Source organism: Rosa rugosa, chromosome 7 (genome assembly GCF_958449725.1).
Source record: "Rosa rugosa chromosome 7, drRosRugo1.1, whole genome shotgun sequence".
Lineage (NCBI taxonomy): Eukaryota > Viridiplantae > Streptophyta > Magnoliopsida > Rosales > Rosaceae > Rosa > Rosa rugosa.
In genome coordinates this window covers 8,737,910-8,755,712 of record NC_084826.1, presented here as the reverse complement: position 1 = coordinate 8,755,712, position 17,803 = coordinate 8,737,910, and the positions used below count along the sequence as shown (strand labels likewise).

General features: G+C 39.4%; 4 protein-coding genes and 1 pseudogene across 5 annotated transcripts; 3 read left to right on the top strand and 2 right to left on the bottom strand.

Annotated features, from left to right (window-relative positions):
• Window positions 1-108: 108 nt before the first annotated feature.
• Window positions 109-870, top strand: LOC133722770 (receptor-like protein 33). Its single transcript, XM_062149640.1, has one exon. The coding sequence runs from the start codon at window positions 109-111 to the stop codon at window positions 868-870; it is 762 nt and encodes a 253-aa protein (XP_062005624.1).
• On the bottom strand, window positions 571-3,398 carry LOC133721219 (transcription factor bHLH140-like). Of its 2 annotated transcripts, none has more exons than XM_062147767.1 (5): window positions 3,243-3,398; window positions 2,976-3,100; window positions 1,882-2,823; window positions 1,511-1,593; window positions 571-749 (listed from the first exon to the last, which is right to left on the bottom strand). In XM_062147767.1, exons 1-3 carry the CDS (start codon window positions 3,271-3,273, stop codon window positions 2,122-2,124), a joined length of 858 nt encoding a protein of 285 aa, XP_062003751.1. In that variant the 5' UTR covers window positions 3,274-3,398; the 3' UTR covers window positions 571-749; window positions 1,511-1,593; window positions 1,882-2,121. The 2 variants fall into 2 exon arrangements, with proteins under 2 accessions (XP_062003751.1, XP_062003753.1); XM_062147769.1 differs by having other exon boundaries at window positions 576-664.
• A 2,637-nt stretch (window positions 3,399-6,035) lies between these two features.
• LOC133721215 (receptor-like protein 7) lies at window positions 6,036-9,438 on the top strand (annotated as a pseudogene).
• A 659-nt stretch (window positions 9,439-10,097) lies between these two features.
• LOC133721218 (transcription factor bHLH140-like) lies at window positions 10,098-11,479 on the bottom strand. The gene is made up of 3 exons (XM_062147766.1): window positions 11,338-11,479; window positions 11,105-11,229; window positions 10,098-10,952 (listed from the first exon to the last, which is right to left on the bottom strand). Exons 1-3 carry the CDS (start codon window positions 11,366-11,368, stop codon window positions 10,206-10,208), a joined length of 903 nt encoding a protein of 300 aa, XP_062003750.1. The 5' UTR covers window positions 11,369-11,479; the 3' UTR covers window positions 10,098-10,205.
• A 2,636-nt stretch (window positions 11,480-14,115) lies between these two features.
• On the top strand, window positions 14,116-17,277 carry LOC133722769 (receptor-like protein 53). The gene has a single exon (XM_062149639.1). The coding sequence runs from the start codon at window positions 14,116-14,118 to the stop codon at window positions 17,275-17,277; it is 3,162 nt and encodes a 1,053-aa protein (XP_062005623.1).
• Window positions 17,278-17,803: the final 526 nt, after the last annotated feature.

Below are 17,803 nucleotides of genomic sequence, written 5' to 3'. Positions count from 1 at the left end.
ATCCAACAAACTTTATGGCCGAATTGGATGTCCGAAGACCTATGATACATGGTCAATGCTTCAAATTATTGACATATCTCACAACAACTTTTGTGGTCCAGTACCAAGATGTGTGAGAAATTGGAAAGCAATGATGGCTACGATTCCAGGTCAGAACTCAAACACCTTCAGGTTCAGGTCTTTAGATTCTCTGATCAGTTGTCTTATGATGATGCAATAACTGTTTCCAACAAAGGTCAAGAGATGAAGCTGGTAAAGATTCTAACCATTTTCACCGCAATTGACTTCTCGGGCAACAAATTCAGTGGATCAATACCTGAGGAAATTGGAGAACTGAAATCACTCCATGTCCTCAACTTGTCTAGTAATGCTCTCACAGGTGAAATCCCATCATCTTGGGGTAACTTAAGACATGTTGAGTCCTTGGACTTGTCAAGGAACAACCTCAGCGGCGAAATTCCACCACAGCTTACAATGCTCACTTTCCTTTCATTCTTGAATCTCTCAAATAATCTACTGGTGGGAAGGATACCAACCAGTACTCAGTTTTCAACATTTCCAAGAGACTCCTTTGAAGGCAACAAAGGATTATGGGGACCTCCTTTAACGGTGGACAACACAGCAGTACTATCAGCATCAACATCAAATGGAAGCCATCAAAATTCTGGAAATAAGATTGATTGGGACATTATCAGTGTTGAAATTGGAGTTACATTTGGATTTGGAATTTCCATTGCATCTCTTATGTTCTGCAAGAAATGGAGGATATGGTATTACAGAGCTACATATAACATCCTTGTTAAGATATTCCCTCAACTGGAAGAAAGATTTGGCAATCACAGAAGACATGTTCACATGAATCAAAGGTAATGGAGACGTTGAAATGATCACGAAAATAGTGATGCAGCTGGACTCCTTTATGCCTGATAATTCTGGTTTCATAATGTTTGAGTTAATAAACTATAGTCTTTTTTGTTTCCTTTTCGAGTAATTGTTATTCATGATAGCTGAGGCTTCATCCTTTTTTATTTCATTATGCTTTGGTTTGGTCAAATGTTTAAAACACTAGTTTGGCTATACAATCTGTTTAAGATATCGCTTGTAAGGTGCATTGTTGTTTCTTTCAAGATGGTTTATATGGAATGTAATTACAGCACTTTGTGGCCAATACAGATAGGCATGAGCTCTATAAGGGGTTTTACTGGTGGATCGTAGATGAGATTACAACTTCCTGTAAATTGCTATAGCAACAAACAGCCATACTAATTAGTTTAATATTCTATCCAATTACTAAATAAACTTGAGCAGTTACATATACAAACCACATGTAAAAGAATACTGCCACTTGGTCAGTGGCATCAGATTAAGAGCTTAAAACTACCATATATCACAGCTAGTAATAATCATATGGACAAATTCAACCAATATAAGATGAAAATCGCATACGTTTTAATAAGAATTAAGAATAACAAAGCAACGGTTTGGGTTTTCTTCATATATTTTTGCTTACCGTTTTGGGTTTGCTTTGAAAACACAGGACCTCCAGCGTTGAAGATTGCAGCATTGACACCACCACCTCCTGGTTTAAGTTGCCTGCACCAGTATGTTTTTTGTTTGTTCGACTTTTCATATAAGAAATATATAATCAGAATATTCATTCATAAAGATAATAAAGGTGAAGAGACTATATCCACCTTTACATTGCAACTGACTCAACTTAGTGGGCAACAGATGCAATCCTTAGTCAGCAGAATTCTATATTATTAACACCATATTTCATTAAAAGGAGAAAATGCTAATAACCTCCAGTTTTATCAAATTAATCTTCTCAAATAGCACCAGAATGAAATATTTGCACTGACATGAAATTTAAAAGCTTACCAGTTAGCAGCGTTAGCTATCACATTGCAGCAAAGACATCCTTCTGAATGAAGCTTAATGATATCTCCTACAAATGTGAAGAACCTATTGCAGTCGATGTTTTTCTGTGAAGCTTTATCCCTCACCAAGGACAAAATCTTTGATTTATGAGTCAAATCCACCAAAGCAAGTCTAGCATTTCCAAGTTTATTTACAAATTCTGCAACTTTCTCTACAAAAATGTCAGATGCCTTCTCAAGGTCAAACTGAAAATCTGCTGTGGAAATAGATGGAAATGCCAGGGTGGGAGCATTGTCTGACGTCAGTGCCAGCAGAACCTACAACAGGCCGTTCACCTTTCTTGGACTCCATACTACCACTTTCAATAAACAAACCTGTTCCTTTCACACTGGTATCCTTTCCCCCAGTAATTTGAGAAGCATTAGAATCCTGAACCTTGTTCGAAGTCGATTCAGTATTAGTAGGAGCATCTGTTTTCTTTAGGAATTTCATTATACCAAGTTGAACTTTTGCACCCGGGCTCTTCTGGCCAAAAGTGCCATGGCGAAGTGTATCCAAGGGACCGTGTCCACTATATGTACGAATGGCAGATTCAACATCACTCTCATTCTGGCAAAAAGTGATCCTGCCAAATCCTTCGCTCAGATTCGGCAATTCTTTCTTCTGCAGCATTCTATTCACAACAGCCGCAGCTTTTCCACCTTGCAAGTTCCCCTCATGGCCAGTTCGCTTCACCGACCGCGAGATACAAAGCTTAGCAGGAAGATCAAGCACCACAGCATGAACATCCACTTGAGGACCACCAAGCTTCACAAACTCATATCTTTGCTCTTTCTCTAGATTGCATCTATCTATAAACACACTCTTTCCTTCCCTCAATGTACTCCTCGCACTCTCTATACACTGAGCTTTCGTACCGGCTTTCCCATTCTTGATGGTATCCTAACAAACACAAGGATCCAAAAGAACCCAAATGAAAATACAGCATTGTCTAGTCACGCATACTGCAATAACTCCTCAAATTATAGGTTCCAAACTCACTGAGGCATTTCATCGAACACATGGTGTGCGATATAAGACAATGATAAATGTACCTGGCAGACCCGGACCCAGGGACGAACAGAGGAGCCCATGACTTGTTCGCAGAATGTGGACTTGCCGCTACCGGGTGCACCCATCAATACTACGATTATGGGCTTTCCTTGCTTTTCTTCTTCGCCTGTAAAATTGGGGAAAATGTGGAAAGGGTCTTAGGATTTATATGATCAAACAAAAGGTGACGACGACACTGAAAGAGTTTTTTTTTTTTTTTTGGCGGAACACTGAAAGAGTTTAACGCAGAGCGTTGAAAAAGGGTGTACCTTTGGTTGGTTCATCAACATCCATGTCCATAATTTCCAACCCACAAAACCTCTGTCACTTCCGATTTCAAGTTTCAAATTGAGGAGTTAAACTGAACCTTTGCTTCTCCCACCTATTGGCTGTGCTCGGCTACCCGAAGCTTGACCCGCCCCGAATTGGTTAAAAGGACCTCTATGCGTGTGACACGTGGATGCCACATGCTGTTGCGCCTGTCATCGTTGCGAATTATTTTTGACACATAAAATTCATGTGACATTTTTGCATGTAGAAACGAGAATGGTGTAATTCTCGATAGTAGATTATGACATATTATGTTCATTCTCGAGAAATTTTTTAGTAGTTTCAATGAAATTTTTTATTTTTATTTTTGAAACCCAACTTTTAGAGAGAGAGGCTCTGCTTCTCTCTCTTCCTTCTCTATCTCTTTTCCTCCGTCCGTTCATCCCTTCCCGACCCGTCTTCGTGGTCGCTCTCTGCCCCGGCGGTGGCAGGCATGCTTTTCTTTCTTTTTTGTTCCTTATTCCCATCACTCTAATCCTCCTAACCTTTAGATGTCAGATTACCTTTCCCCATCTATCCCTTTCTCCGCTTATCCATCTCTTCTCCCTTCCTTCGCTGTTTTCTCTTTCTTTTCCTTGTTCTTCTCCTCCTATATTTCAAATCTCAGATTCTTCACAATTTCGGTGCACATCTTTATCACCCATCAGTTTTTTAAACGAAGGTTCGCCGATTCGGTACTCCGAAATCGGTGTTGAATCGTATGTCTTACATTGGCACGTCGGCGTTTCCGCTGCTGCCGATCTCGTTTCCTCTTTCTTTTTTCATTTTTCTTTGGCTACCGTTCTGCCTGGCGATTCCTTGCCCGGCGTTATGCTGATGGTGTTAAATGGTGTTATGTATGGTTTTGAGATTTGGATGATGGAGTCTTCTGGATGGGATCTGGTTTCCCGGCTCTTGATTGCAGGTTTTGTGACGTCTCTGTGTCACGCAGTGGTTTGGTTTGTGGCCAGGTTGGCACAAGCTTTTTCCCACCTATTGGCGGTGCTTGGCTAACCCGAAGCTTGACCCGCCCCAAATTGGTCGAAACGACCTCTATGCGTGTGACACGTGGATGCCACATGCTGTTGCGCTTGTCATCGTTACAAATTCTTAACGACACATAAAATTCATGTTACATTTCTGCATATAGATATGAGAATGGTGTAATTCTCAATCCACATAGATTATGACATATTATATTCACTCGTGAGAAGTTTTTGGGTTGATTGAACAAAAATTTTGTCTCAGGCAGGGGTTGAAATTACATGCGCATAGTAATTTAAAACCACACAATATTTAAAAAATATTTTTTTTTCTAGTAATTATTATTACGAGGCTAAACATTTTTCTCATAATTGTCATTTTTTCAAGTATTTATGTTCCTTTCGATGTTCTCTCTCTGTTTTTTTCTTTCTTTCTTTTTTAAGGCTTAAATAGGCATGGATGAAAAGTGGAGTAGAGTCCCACCAAACTAAGCTCATAGAAGTAACACTAAAATTCGCTAATACATCGGCAATTTGATTTCTCCGGAAATATGTTAAATGAGAGGAAATTCATTTGACAAATACGATACAAGCAATTGCGCCACTCAATGCAAAATGCACATAAAACTAAACACCAATTAAAATTCCAAAGGATTTGAAAGCAAATGACTTGTATAAATCAACTCTATCCCTATGGTCTAGCTAGTTTCCTTTTGCAATTTGAACCAAATTAAATTCTAACATTTTGTACTATAGTTTATTTCCGATTAAAAATTTAAGAGACATATAATGTCAGAAAACTGTAGCTTGTTGATTTTTAAAATCATAAAATCTATGTAATCGAATATTACTCATATCATGATGGGATGAGCTCCTGCTCTGATATGTATTCATCCTTTAAAATTTCCAAGAAGAGTGATAGCATGCTCGTGTGGTATCAGGAAGTTCAAGCAAAGTCTTCAGCTTTACAGTTGCTCTTCCAACCCTCATACTTATCATCATTTACATCTGATTCTAGCTTCTGGCCACTAGCTTGGTTCTGATGTTCTTTGTACCAACATTGAACGATCTCTTCAGTCTTTCCCACTTGCAATAACTCTTGATATCTCTACACGTACATCAGTCCCAGCCGATAATCAATAGAACGACTTGTATATGTTTAAATACCAAGTCATTGGTCGTTCTATTGACTGGAGGCGGCCCCGTCTCCGCACCCGGTTTGGCCATTGCTATGCAATACATAATAGATGGGAAAGACTTGCAAGTCAAGCCAGCCATGCTCAAATCTCATGGAAGTTTCTCCCACGAAAAGCCTGGCTTTGGGAGTAATAAAGCACATTGCGATATGGGGAAGACTTCAGAGTCAAGCCAACCACGAATCTCATGAAAGTTTTTTCCACAATTTCCATTTCCAGCACCTCAGTTTTCCACAAATCTCATACACACACAGGACCTACCACCATCTCATTCATTTAGCAATGTTAAATGATCCACGTAACTTGCCAAAAAAGAAAAAACAAAAACAGAATTTTCACGTAGATAATATAAAGCAACCAGAATTGAGTAGACCAATAACTTTCATAAGCAATTCAGATTCCAGACCAAAAAAGCAATTCAGATTCAATCAAAGCACCTGTTCATGACGTCCATGATGTTACAAAAGGACTCCTTCAATCCTTCAATAATATCTCGCTATCTATTCCTTTCTTTGGTACTAAAATCAACGTTCTCACTTAAGTGCAATTTCCTGGCAAGAGGAACTGGGAAAAAAAGAAGAAACTGAAATTACAATTCTGCAATAAATATAAAAGGGAACACAATCATGAAATGAATAAAGCCTTGCCACTCCAGGAATGCAACCGTTGTTAACGGCCTAGCCTAATCTGTTCCTTAATGCTTTGGTCTCACACAAAAACAGTTTCAATGACAATTCCTTTGTTCTCATGCCATTTCTTAATACTCATTTACTATGCTTCACTCAGTGTCCTTATACTGGTGGTCTCTGGCCAATGTGACAGCAACCAGCAGCAATCTTTGCTGCTACAATTGAAGAACAGCCTCAATTTTAACTCTACATTCTCCACAAAACTTGTGAAGTGGAATAATGCTTCGGATTACTGTCTTTGGGAAGGTGTTTCCTGCAACCAGGGTTGTGTTACCCATCTTGACTTGAGCAACGAATCGATTTCGGGTGGACTTGATGATTCAAGTGCTCTTTTCAGTCTGCAGCACATCGAACACCTGAATTTGGCGTATAATGACTTCAATTATACTCAAATTCCATCCCAGTTCCACAAGCTAGGCAGTTTGAATTATTTGAATCTGTCAAATGCTGGCTTTGCAGGGCAGATTCCTATTGAGATTTCACACTTGAGAAGGTTGGTGTTTCTTGATTTATCTACCATTTATTTTCCTGGAATTCCTGCACTGCAACTTGAGCATCCAAATTTGAATTTGCTCATTGGAAACCTTTCGGAGATAGTTGAACTTCATCTTGATGGTGTGAACATATCAGCACAGGGAGCTCAGTGGGGTCAAGCAATATCATCTTCACTGCCAAAGCTGAGGGTGTTGAGCTTGTCCAGTTGCAATCTTAAAGGCCTAATTGATTCTTCCTTGCTGAAGCTTCAATCACTCTCAGAAATTCGTATAGAGAGTAACGACTTGTCTACTCCAGTTCCAGAGTTCTTGTCAAATTTCACAAATTTGACTTCCTTACGCCTCATGAATTCAGGGTTAAATGGTACATTCCCAAAGGAGATCTTCCGGGTACCTACACTGCAGATTATCGACTTGATTGGCAATGAAGAGCTACAAGGTTCGCTGCCAGACTTTCCAAATAATGGAGCTCTTCAGTCCCTGTTCCTAGCCAGGACAAACTTTTCAGGGTTATTGCCGGAATCTGTTGGAAACCTCAAGATGTTGTCCACAGTTGATATTTCCTATTGCAATTTCACGGGACCAATCCCAAAGTCAATAGCAAGCCTTACAGAACTGGTTTATGTGGACATGTCAAAGAACAGGTTTAATGGTTCAGTTCCACTGTTGAGTATGGCCAAGAATCTGACCAACATAAATCTTTCGTACAATGAGCTAACAGGTCAGATTAACTCTACTCGCTGGGAAAACCTTATGAATCTGGTGAATCTGGACTTGCGTTTCAATCAACTGAATGGAAGTATTCCACTGTCCCTGTTTTCCTTTCCCTTGTTGCAGAAACTAGTACTCTCCAACAATCAATTCTCTGGTAAGTTACATGAATTTGCCAATATCTCTTCACTGGACACCGTTGATTTGAGTAGCAACAATTTGGAAGGAACAGTACCCATGTCTATCTTTAGTCTCCGAGGTCTTCAAATTCTCTCACTTTCTTCAAACAACTTTAGTGGCTCCTTCCCTCTGCACAGTATTCAACAGCTCAAAAATCTTTCAAGTCTTGATCTTTCATACAATAGTTTGTCAATTAGTTATAATAGTACCAATTCCAGGCATTCTTCGTTTCCTAAGCTTACCACATTGAAGTTGGCTTCTGGAAACTAGAGAACATTCCCTGATTTCTTGAGAAGTCAATCCAGATTAAGCACTTTAGATCTTTCACAAAACCAGATTCATGGAGAGATACCCAACTGGATTTGGAGGCTCAGTCTCAATCAGCTAAATCTTTCTGTGAATTCCCTAGTAACTGTAGAAGGTCCTTTATCCAATCTTGCTTCTAGTTTGTCTGTGCTTGACCTTCATTCAAACCAGCTTCAGGGACAAGTCCCAATTTTTCCACCATTTGCCACTTATCTGGATTACTCAAGAAATAATTTCACCTCTATCATACCGGCTGACATTGGCGATTTCCTTAATTTCACTGTTTTCTTGTCTCTTTCAAGCAACAAAATTGAGGGGAGCATTCCAGGATCAATATGCAATGCGTCATATCTTCAGGTTCTTGATCTGTCCAATAATTCTTTGAGTGGCAATATTCCCCGGTGCTTGACTGCAATAAGTGGAAATCTTGTAGTACTTAATTTAAGGAGAAACAAACTTGCTGGGACTATTCCTGACAGATTTCCTGGCCATTGTAGTCTAAAAACTCTAGACTTCAATGGAAATCGTCTAGAAGGTCTGTTTCCAAAATCTCTAGCCAATTGCACAGTGTTAGAAGTTCTGAACCTTGGAAACAATCAGATAACAGATACATTTCCATGCTTGTTGAAGGGCATCTCCACCTTGTGTGTCCTTGTTTTGCGATCAAACAGATTTTATAGACACATTGGATGTCCCAACACCACTGGTACCTGGCCAATGCTTCAGATTGTTGACATAGCACACAATAACTTTAGTGGTGAAATACCGCGAAGACGCTTAACTACATGGAAGGCAATGATGGGCACCCAATCATCGATCAATCATCTGCAATTTCCTGTCTTTCAATTCACTGACGAGCTAAATTATCAGGATGCTATAACAGTTACCACCAAAGGACTAGAGATGGAGTTGGTCAAGACACTAAATGTTTTCACCTCTATTGACATCTCGTGCAACAATTTCAATGGATCAATACCAGCACAAGTGGGACAATTGAAGGCACTGTATGGCCTCAACTTGTCCAACAATGCTCTCACAGGCCCTATCCCACCATCATTGAGTAACCTGACACAACTCGAGTCCTTGGACCTTTCAAAGAACAGCCTGAGCGGGCCAATTCCACCAGAGCTTACAGCGCTTACTTTCCTTTCATTCTTGAATCTCTCAAATAACCAACTATCTGGGACGATACCAACTGGTAATCAGTTTTCAACATTTTCTCCATCTTCCTATGAAGATAATAAAGGATTATGTGGGCTACCTTTGGATGTAAGATGCAGCAACTTACCAGATTCAACATCAAAGGTTGAAAACAATGAGTCGGGAATTGGGTTTGATTGGCAGTCCATATTCACTGGGCTGGGGTTTGGAGTCGGAGCAGGAGTTGAAATTGGATTTACATGGGGGTTTGGAATTGCCATCGCATCACTTTTCTTTTGCAAGAGATGGAGGATATGGTATTACAGAGTTATGCAGAGCATCCTACTGAAGATATTCCCTCAGCTGGAAGAAAGATTTGGGGATCACAGAAGGCATGTTTACGTGAATCCAAGTTGGAGGCGTTGAAATGATTATGAAGATCTATCCATGTTATGCACCTGACTCCCTTGTTGGCTTCTATTAGCCCACATGAAATAAGGTATGTGATTTTTGGATTTGTTTCTCTTTAATGTGTTTCAAGTGTTTTTTGGATGGTCTTTTTTGGGCTTATTCTTTGCCTTCTTCTGAACTGTTATGCACAAATTAGTACTATCCTCAGCACCTACTTTCCTCGAAAGTTTTGCCCATATAAACTTGTCACCCTGGAGATACTCGAAAGTTTTTTAGTAATTCGAATGTGCAAGACTTTGAATCAATAGCATCATCCTTGGTGCATTTCAACTCAAAATGGTTCTTTCTTATTATTGAGAAATGTGTTTCTGCTATCACATTTTAATTTCGTTATCCCTTCATTTCGAGATAATATTTTATAGTGGGTCATATAATTAACTTGTTCCATTCATTTTTGTTGATTTCTTTTGAAATTTTATTGGATGGGTTTAGAACTAAAAATTTCATGAAGACTTCCATTAGAGGCCGTAACTCATTTAAAGCCCCATTGCAAGTCTTCGCCTGCAACTCTGTAAGTCTGTAACAGAGCAATCCTACTCTTTCAATAAGTGCAAACTGTGCAATCCTACCACTTTGTAAGTCTTCGCCTGGAGTCCTGGACTCCATACTACCACTTTCAGTATTTTTTTTTTTTGGCTGAAAGATGAGTGAAAGAGAGGAGTAACCTCCCTAACACTCTAATGAATTAATCAAAGAAAAAGTAGATAACAAGACAAGGGGATAAAACCAAAACCTCTCGAAGCAAACTAACAATTAAACAAACCTAGCAAAACCGTGAGGAAGACCCATAATGTCACTATTACAATAGGACAAAATAAAAGAATGAGGCACACCCCACCACACTAGTTGAGTTAATGACGTACCATGATTAGCCAATCCATCTGCAACTTTATTCCCTTCACGAAAAATACTACCTCTTTCAGTAAACAAACCTGTTCCTTTATAACTGGTATCCCTTACCCCAGTAATTTGAAAAGCAATGGAATCCAGAACCTTGTTCGAAGTCGATTCAGTATTAGCAGGAGCATCTGTTTTCTTTAGGAATTTCATTATACCAAGTTGAGCTTTTGCACCCGGGTTCTTCTGGCCAAAAGTGCCATGGGGTAGTGTATCCAACGGACCGAGTCCACTATATGTATGAATGGCAGATTCAACATCACTCTCATTCTGGCAAAAAGTGATCCTGCCAAATCCTTCGCTCAGATTCGGCAATTCTTTCTTCTGCAGCATTCTATTCACAACAGCCGCAGCTTTTCCACCTTGCAAGTTCCCCTCATGGCCAGTTCGCTTCACCGACCGCGAGATACAAAGCTTAGCAGGAAGATCAAGCACCACAGCATGAACATCCACTTGAGGACCACCAAGCTTCACAAACTCATATCTTTGCTCTTTCTCTAGATTGCATCTGTCTATAAACACACTCTTTCCTTCCCTCAATGTACTCCTCGCACTCTCTATACACTGAGCTTTCGTACCGGCTTTCCCATTCTTGATGGTATCCTAACAAACACAAGGATCCAAAAGAACCCAAATGAAAATACAGCATTGTCTAGTCACGCATACTGCAATAACTCCTCAAATTATAGGTTCCAAACTCACTGAGGCATTTCATCGAACACATGGTGTGCGATATAAGACAATGATAAATGTACCTGGCAGACCCGGACCCAGGGACGAACAGAGGAGCCCATGACTTGTTCGCAGAATGTGGACTTGCCGCTACCGGGTGCACCCATCAATACTACGATTATGGGCTTTCCTTTCTTTTCTTCTTCGCCTGTAAATTTGGGAAAATGTGGAAAGGGTTTTAGGGTTTATATGATCAAAACAAAAGGTGACGACGACCCTGAAAGAGTTAAGCGCAGAGTGGTGAAAAAGGACGTACCTTTGGTTGGTTCATCAACATCCATGTCCATAATTTCAAACCCTCAAAACCTCTGCCACTTCCAATTTTAATTTTCAAATTGAGGGGTTAAACTGAACCTTTCCTTTCTCCCACCTACTGGCGGTGCTTGGCTACCCGGAGCTTGACCCGCCCCGATTTGGTTTAAAAGACCTCTATGCGTGTGACACGTGGATGCCACATGCTTTTTTTTTTTTTTTTGGAGAATGCTGCTGCGCTCGTCATCTGTTACAAATTATTTTTGTCACATAAAATTCATGCGACATTTTTGCACATAGACTTGATATGAGAATGGTGTAATCCTCAATCTAAATAGATATATGTCATATTCATTCTCGATAAATTTTTTAGTAGTTTCAATCAAAAATTTTACCTCGGAAAGGGGTTGGAATTACAGGCGCGTAGTAATTTAAAACCACACAATATTTAAACTTATTCGGTAAAAATTAGTTTGTGATTTTTTTTTTTAGTAATGATTATTACGAAGCTAACCATTCTTCTCATAATTGATTATTACGAAGCAGTCCGTAGGTGATGGCGGTGCGACGGACCGGCGCAGGTTTGGGACGGCGGTGACGCAATCAGGTGCCGGCGTGGGGCTCCAATGTTGGTTTGATCTCGGATGGGGCTATATGACTGGTGGTGTGGGTGGTGGCACTTGGAATAGAGTGGACGGAACCGGGATTGGCTATTTCCGACGAGGGAAGGCGGGGCTCTGGCTGGGGTCAAGGTCAGGGGACGGCTGGGTGCCCAAAGAGTTTTTGGGTGCCCAGTTGTGGAACTGGGCCAGGCCATTTTTTGTTTAGACTGCTCAAGATGGGTTTTTGCTTGGGCTTTAGTTTCTATTTGGATTCGTATCTGGGATCCAGGGGACTTTTCATGGACTTCTTCTTCATCTACATTTTGGATTTGGATTATCAGCTACTTAGGTAGAAGATTGCTCTCTATTCAACGTATTATCTTACATGGAGTAGGCAAGGTCGGTCACACTACCGCCAGTTACCTTGATAGAAAGTCATCCTCTGTTCAACGTATTTCTTTACGTGGAAGTATGGTTGACCATACTATTGGTACTGTTTTACAGAGCCCGGGGTCTTCCTGGTGCTTCATCAAATGCTTTATTGCATCCCTTAATATCCTTGTTAGGTTTTATTTCCGATGCCTTGTGGCATCTAGTATTGCTTTTGTTATCCTTTATTTTGATGTAGTTTCTACATCTATAAGTTGTAATCGTTCTTATTTTTATTAATAAAATGGTTGACTATTTCTCTCAAAAAAAAAAAAATTCTTCTCATAATTGTCATTTTAAAAGTATTTATGTTCCTTTCGATCTTTTTTTCTGTTTTTTTTTTTCAAGGCTTAAATAGGAAAGGATGAAAAGTGGAGTAGAATCCCACCCACCAAACTAAGTTCATAGCAAGTAGCACCAAAATTCGCTAATACATCAGCAATTTGATTACCTCTCGAAATATCTAACATGAGCGGAAATTCATACGATATATGCAAGCAATTACGTCACTCAATGCAAAATTCCCATAAACAAAACACCAATCAAAATTCCAAAGGATTTGAAAGTAAATAACATGTGTAAAATCAACTCTATCCCTATGGTCTAGCTAGTTTCCTCTTACAATTGAAGTATTTAACCAAATTGAATTTTAACATTTTATATTATAGTTTATTTTCAAGTAATATAACAAATTTAAGAGACATATAATGTCGGTATGCTGTAGCTCGTTAATTTTTATAAATTGTTAAAACCATTAAAGCTATGTATTCAAATATTACTCATATAGTCATGATGGGATGAGCAATGAGCATAACCGCTGACATGTATTCATCCTTTAAAATTTCCAAGAAGAGTGATAGCATGCTGGTGTGGTTTCAGTAATATGTTCAAGCAATGTCTTCAGCTTTACAGTTGCTCTTCCAACTCCCATACTTGTCATCATTTACATCTGATTCTAGCTTCTGGCCACTAGCTTGGTTCTGATGTTCTTTGTACCAAAATTGACCGATCTCTTCAGTCTTTCCCACTTGCAATAACTCTCTTAATTTTTATGTGTAGAAGTCAGTCCCAGCCGATAATCAATAGAACGACTTGCATATGTTTGAATATGACTTCAGTGGTCGTTCTATTGACTGGAAGTGGCCCCCCGTCTCCGCACCCGGTTTGGCAAGCCAACCACGAATCTCATGAAAGTCCTTTCCACAATTTCCATTTCCAGCACCTCAGTTTTCCACAAATCTCACACACGTACAGGATCTACCACTGAAATATTTAACAAAATTTCCAGGTGACTTGCCAAAAAAGAAATAACAAAAACAATTTTCACGTAGATAATATAAAGCAAACCAGAATTGGGAGACCAATAACTTTCATAAGCAATTCAGATTCAATCAAAGCACCTGTTCATGACGTCCATGATGTTACAAAAGGACTCCTTCAATAATATCCCGTTATCTAGTCCTTTCTTTGGTACTAAAATCAACGCTCTCACTTTAGTGCAATTTCCTGGCAAGAGGAACTGGGGAAAAAAAAAAAAAAAACTGAAATTACAATTCTGCAATGAATAGAAAAGGGAACACAACCATGAAATGAATAAAGCCTTGCCACTCCAGGAATGCAACCGTTGTTAAAGGCCTAGCCTATTCTGTTCTTTAATGCTTTGGTCTCACACAAAAAGAGTTTCAATGACAATTCCTTTGTTCTCATGCCATTTCTTGATACTCATTTACTATGTTTCACTCAGTATCCATATGCTGGTGGTCTCTGGCCAATGTTCCAGCAATCAGCAGCAATCTTTGCTGCTCCAACTGAAGAACAGCCTGAATTTTGAGCCTGCATTATCCTCAAAGCTTGTGAAGTGGAACAATGTCTCTGATTATTGTTCTTGGCAAGGTGTCTCCTGCAAAGGAGGTTGTGTTACCCATCTCGACTTGAGCAGCGAATCGATTTCAGGTGAACTTGATAATTCAAGTGCTCTTTTCGGTCTGCAGTACATCGAACACCTGAATTTGGCGAATAATAACTTCAATTATACTCAAATTCCATCCCAGTTCAACAAGCTAGCCAGTTTGAATTATTTGAATCTGTCAAATGCTAGCTTTGCAGGGCAGATTCCAATTGAGATTTCGCACTTGACAAGGTTAGTGATTCTCGATTTGTCGACCTGGTACTTTCCCGGTCTTCCTTCGCTGAAACTTGAGCAACCAAATTTGAGATTGGTCATTGGAAACCTTTCGGAGATAAATGAACTTTACCTAGATGGTGTGAACATATCAGCACCGGAAACTCATTGGTCTCAAGCAATATCATCTTCATTGCCAAACTTGAGGGTATTGAGTCTGTCCAGTTGTAATCTTTCAGACCCTATTGATTCTTCTTTACAAAAGCTTCACTCGCTCTCAGTCATTCATCTAGAGAATAATTATTTCTCTTCTCAAGTTCCAGAATTCTTATCAAATTTCTCAAATTTGACTTCCTTGCGTCTCGGTTATTCTCGGTTAAATGGTACTTTTCCTGAGGCCATCTTCCAGGTACCTACACTGGAGACCATTGACCTATCAAATAATGTCCAGCTTCAGGGTTCTTTACCAGAATTCAAGAAGAACAGATCTCTTCGGACCCTCGTTCTAAGTAGAACAAATTTTTCAGGGTTGTTGCCTGATTCCATTGGCGAGCTCAAAATGCTGTCAAGAATAGATCTTTCATTCTGCAATTTCACGGGAGGAATTCCAAGTTCAATGGAAAACCTTACAGAATTAGTTTATTTGGATATGTCAAATAACAGGTTAAATGGCTCAGTTCCATTGTTCAACAAGGGAAAGAATCTGGAGGAAATAATTCTCTCTCACAATGATCTATCAGGTCAGATTAATTGCATTCAATGGGAAAGCCTTATTAACCTGATCAATCTAAACTTGGGTGACAATAAACTGGATGGGACTATACCCTTATCTCTGTTTTCTCTTCCCCTGCTCCAGAGACTACAACTTGACACCAATCAATTCTCTGGTCAATTGCTTGAAATTTCTAATATCTCTTCCCAATTGCTGGACACTCTTGATTTGAGTAGCAACAATTTGGAAGGGCCAATACCCGTGTCTATCACTAAACTTCAAGGGCTTAAGATTCTTTCTCTTTCTTTCAACAACTTCAGTGGCTCCTTTGCACTTGATGGCTTTCAGAAACTGAAGAATCTTTCACGTCTTGAACTTTCATACAATAGCTTGTTGATTAGTTATAAAAGTACCAGCTATTCGTATTCCTCCTTTCCTAATATTACCACATTGGCTTTGGCTTCATGCAAGTTGAGAAAATTCCCTGATTTCTTGAGATACCAGTCCACATTAAGGTATTTGGACCTTTCACAAAACCAGATTCATGGAGAGATACCCAACTGGGTTTGGAGGCTCAGTGATCTTCATAACCTAAATCTGTCTTGCAACTCGCTGGTAACTCTAGAAGGTCCTATACTTCATACCAGTTCTACTTTCAGTAGTCTGTCTGTGATTGACCTTCATTCTAACCAGTTTCAAGGACAAATCCCAATTTTACCACCGTCTGCCACTTATCTGGATTACTCAAGGAACAATTTCAGCTCTACCATACCCTCTGACATTGGTAATTCCCTTAATTTCACTACTTTCTTCTCTCTTTCAAGCAATAACTTCCATGGCATCATACCGGGGTCAATATGCAATGCATCATATCTTCAAGTTCTTGATTTGTCCAATAATTCTTTGTGTGGCAAAATTCCCGAATGCTTATCTGCAATGGTAAGCGGTCTTGCAGTACTCAATCTAAGGAGAAACAACCTTGTTGGCAGCATTTCTGATAACTTTCCTGGAAATTGTAATTTGGAAACTCTAGACCTCAATGGAAATCTGCTAGAAGGCAAGTTTCCAAAATCTCTAGCCCAGTGCGCCAAGTTAGAGGTTTTGAACCTTGGGAACAATCAGATGACAGATTCATTTCCCTACTTGTTGAGAAACATATCCTCCTTGCGTGTTCTTATTCTGCGGTCCAACAATTATTTTGGGAGATTTGATTGTCACAAGACTAATGGCACCTGGCCAATGCTTCAAATTATTGATCTTGCCAACAACAGTTTTACTGGAGATATTCCAGGAAATTGTTTGACAACATGGCGCGCAATGATGGTTGATGAAGATGCTTCACCATCAGTTCTGAACCAAGCTGAATTCCGGGTGTTTCAGTTCAGTGAGCTGTATTATTGGGATGCATTAACTATCACCAGCAAAGGTCTAGAGGTGGAGTTGGTAAAGATTCTCAATATCTATACATCAGTTGACTTTTCTTGCAACAAATTCAGTGGATCGATACCTAAGGAAATGGGAGGACTCATATCACTCTATGCTCTCAACTTGTCCAGTAATACTCTCACTGGTGAAATTCCATCATCATTGGCTAACTTGAAACAGCTCGAGTCCTTGGACCTCTCAAAGAACAACCTGAGTGGGCAAATTCCGGAAGAGTTTGCAAAACTTAACTTCCTTTCATCCGTGAATCTCTCTTATAATCAACTTGTTGGATTGATCCCAACCAGTACTCAGTTTTCAACACTTCCAGCATCTTCATTTGAAGGTAATAAAGGTTTATGGGGGCCTCCATTGACAGGACTCCCAGGAAAGAACAGAACTGTGATGCCACCGCCAACAAATAATGGAAGCCATTCACATGTTGGACAAGAGATTGATTGGGATTTTTTGAGTGTTGAAATTGGATTTGTATCTGGCTTTGGAATTGCTATCGGGTCACTTTTGTTCTGCAAGAAATGGAGGAAATGTTATTACAGAGCTATGTATAGCATACTTGTTAAGATATTTCCTCAGCTGGAACAAAGATTGGGTAATCATAGAAGACATGTTTACATCAATCCGAGGTGGAGAAGCTGAAATGATTATGAAGATAGTTATGCACCTGCAATCCTTCATTCCCGATGAGGTATGGTTTATAATATTAGAGATAGTATAGATTTCTCTGTTTTCTATTCAAATAATGTAATTCGTAATCTCTCAGCCTCTATACCTTTGCGATTTATGATGCTATGGTTGATCAATGTATAAAACTCTGGTTTGGCTCCCTACATATGGCTTGTAAGGTGCATTGTTGTTTCTTTCAAGATGGTTTGTATTGGATGTAGTTACAGAACTTAAAGATGAACTTGGCATGACATAGCTATGAGCAGCTCCATAAGGTTGATTTTCTGGGATGGAACTTCATTCTTGTTGACTAAGGCATAATAGTTATCATTTGCAAATATTTTTAATGTGTCAATCAAGCTCTGAATTTGTTTTTTTTTTTTTTCATTTTATTTATTTTTTTATTTATTCTGGTGGATCCTAGCTGAGATCACAATTTGCTGCGAATTGCATCAACAACAGATACCATATACCAAACCACAGCTGAAAGATTACCATA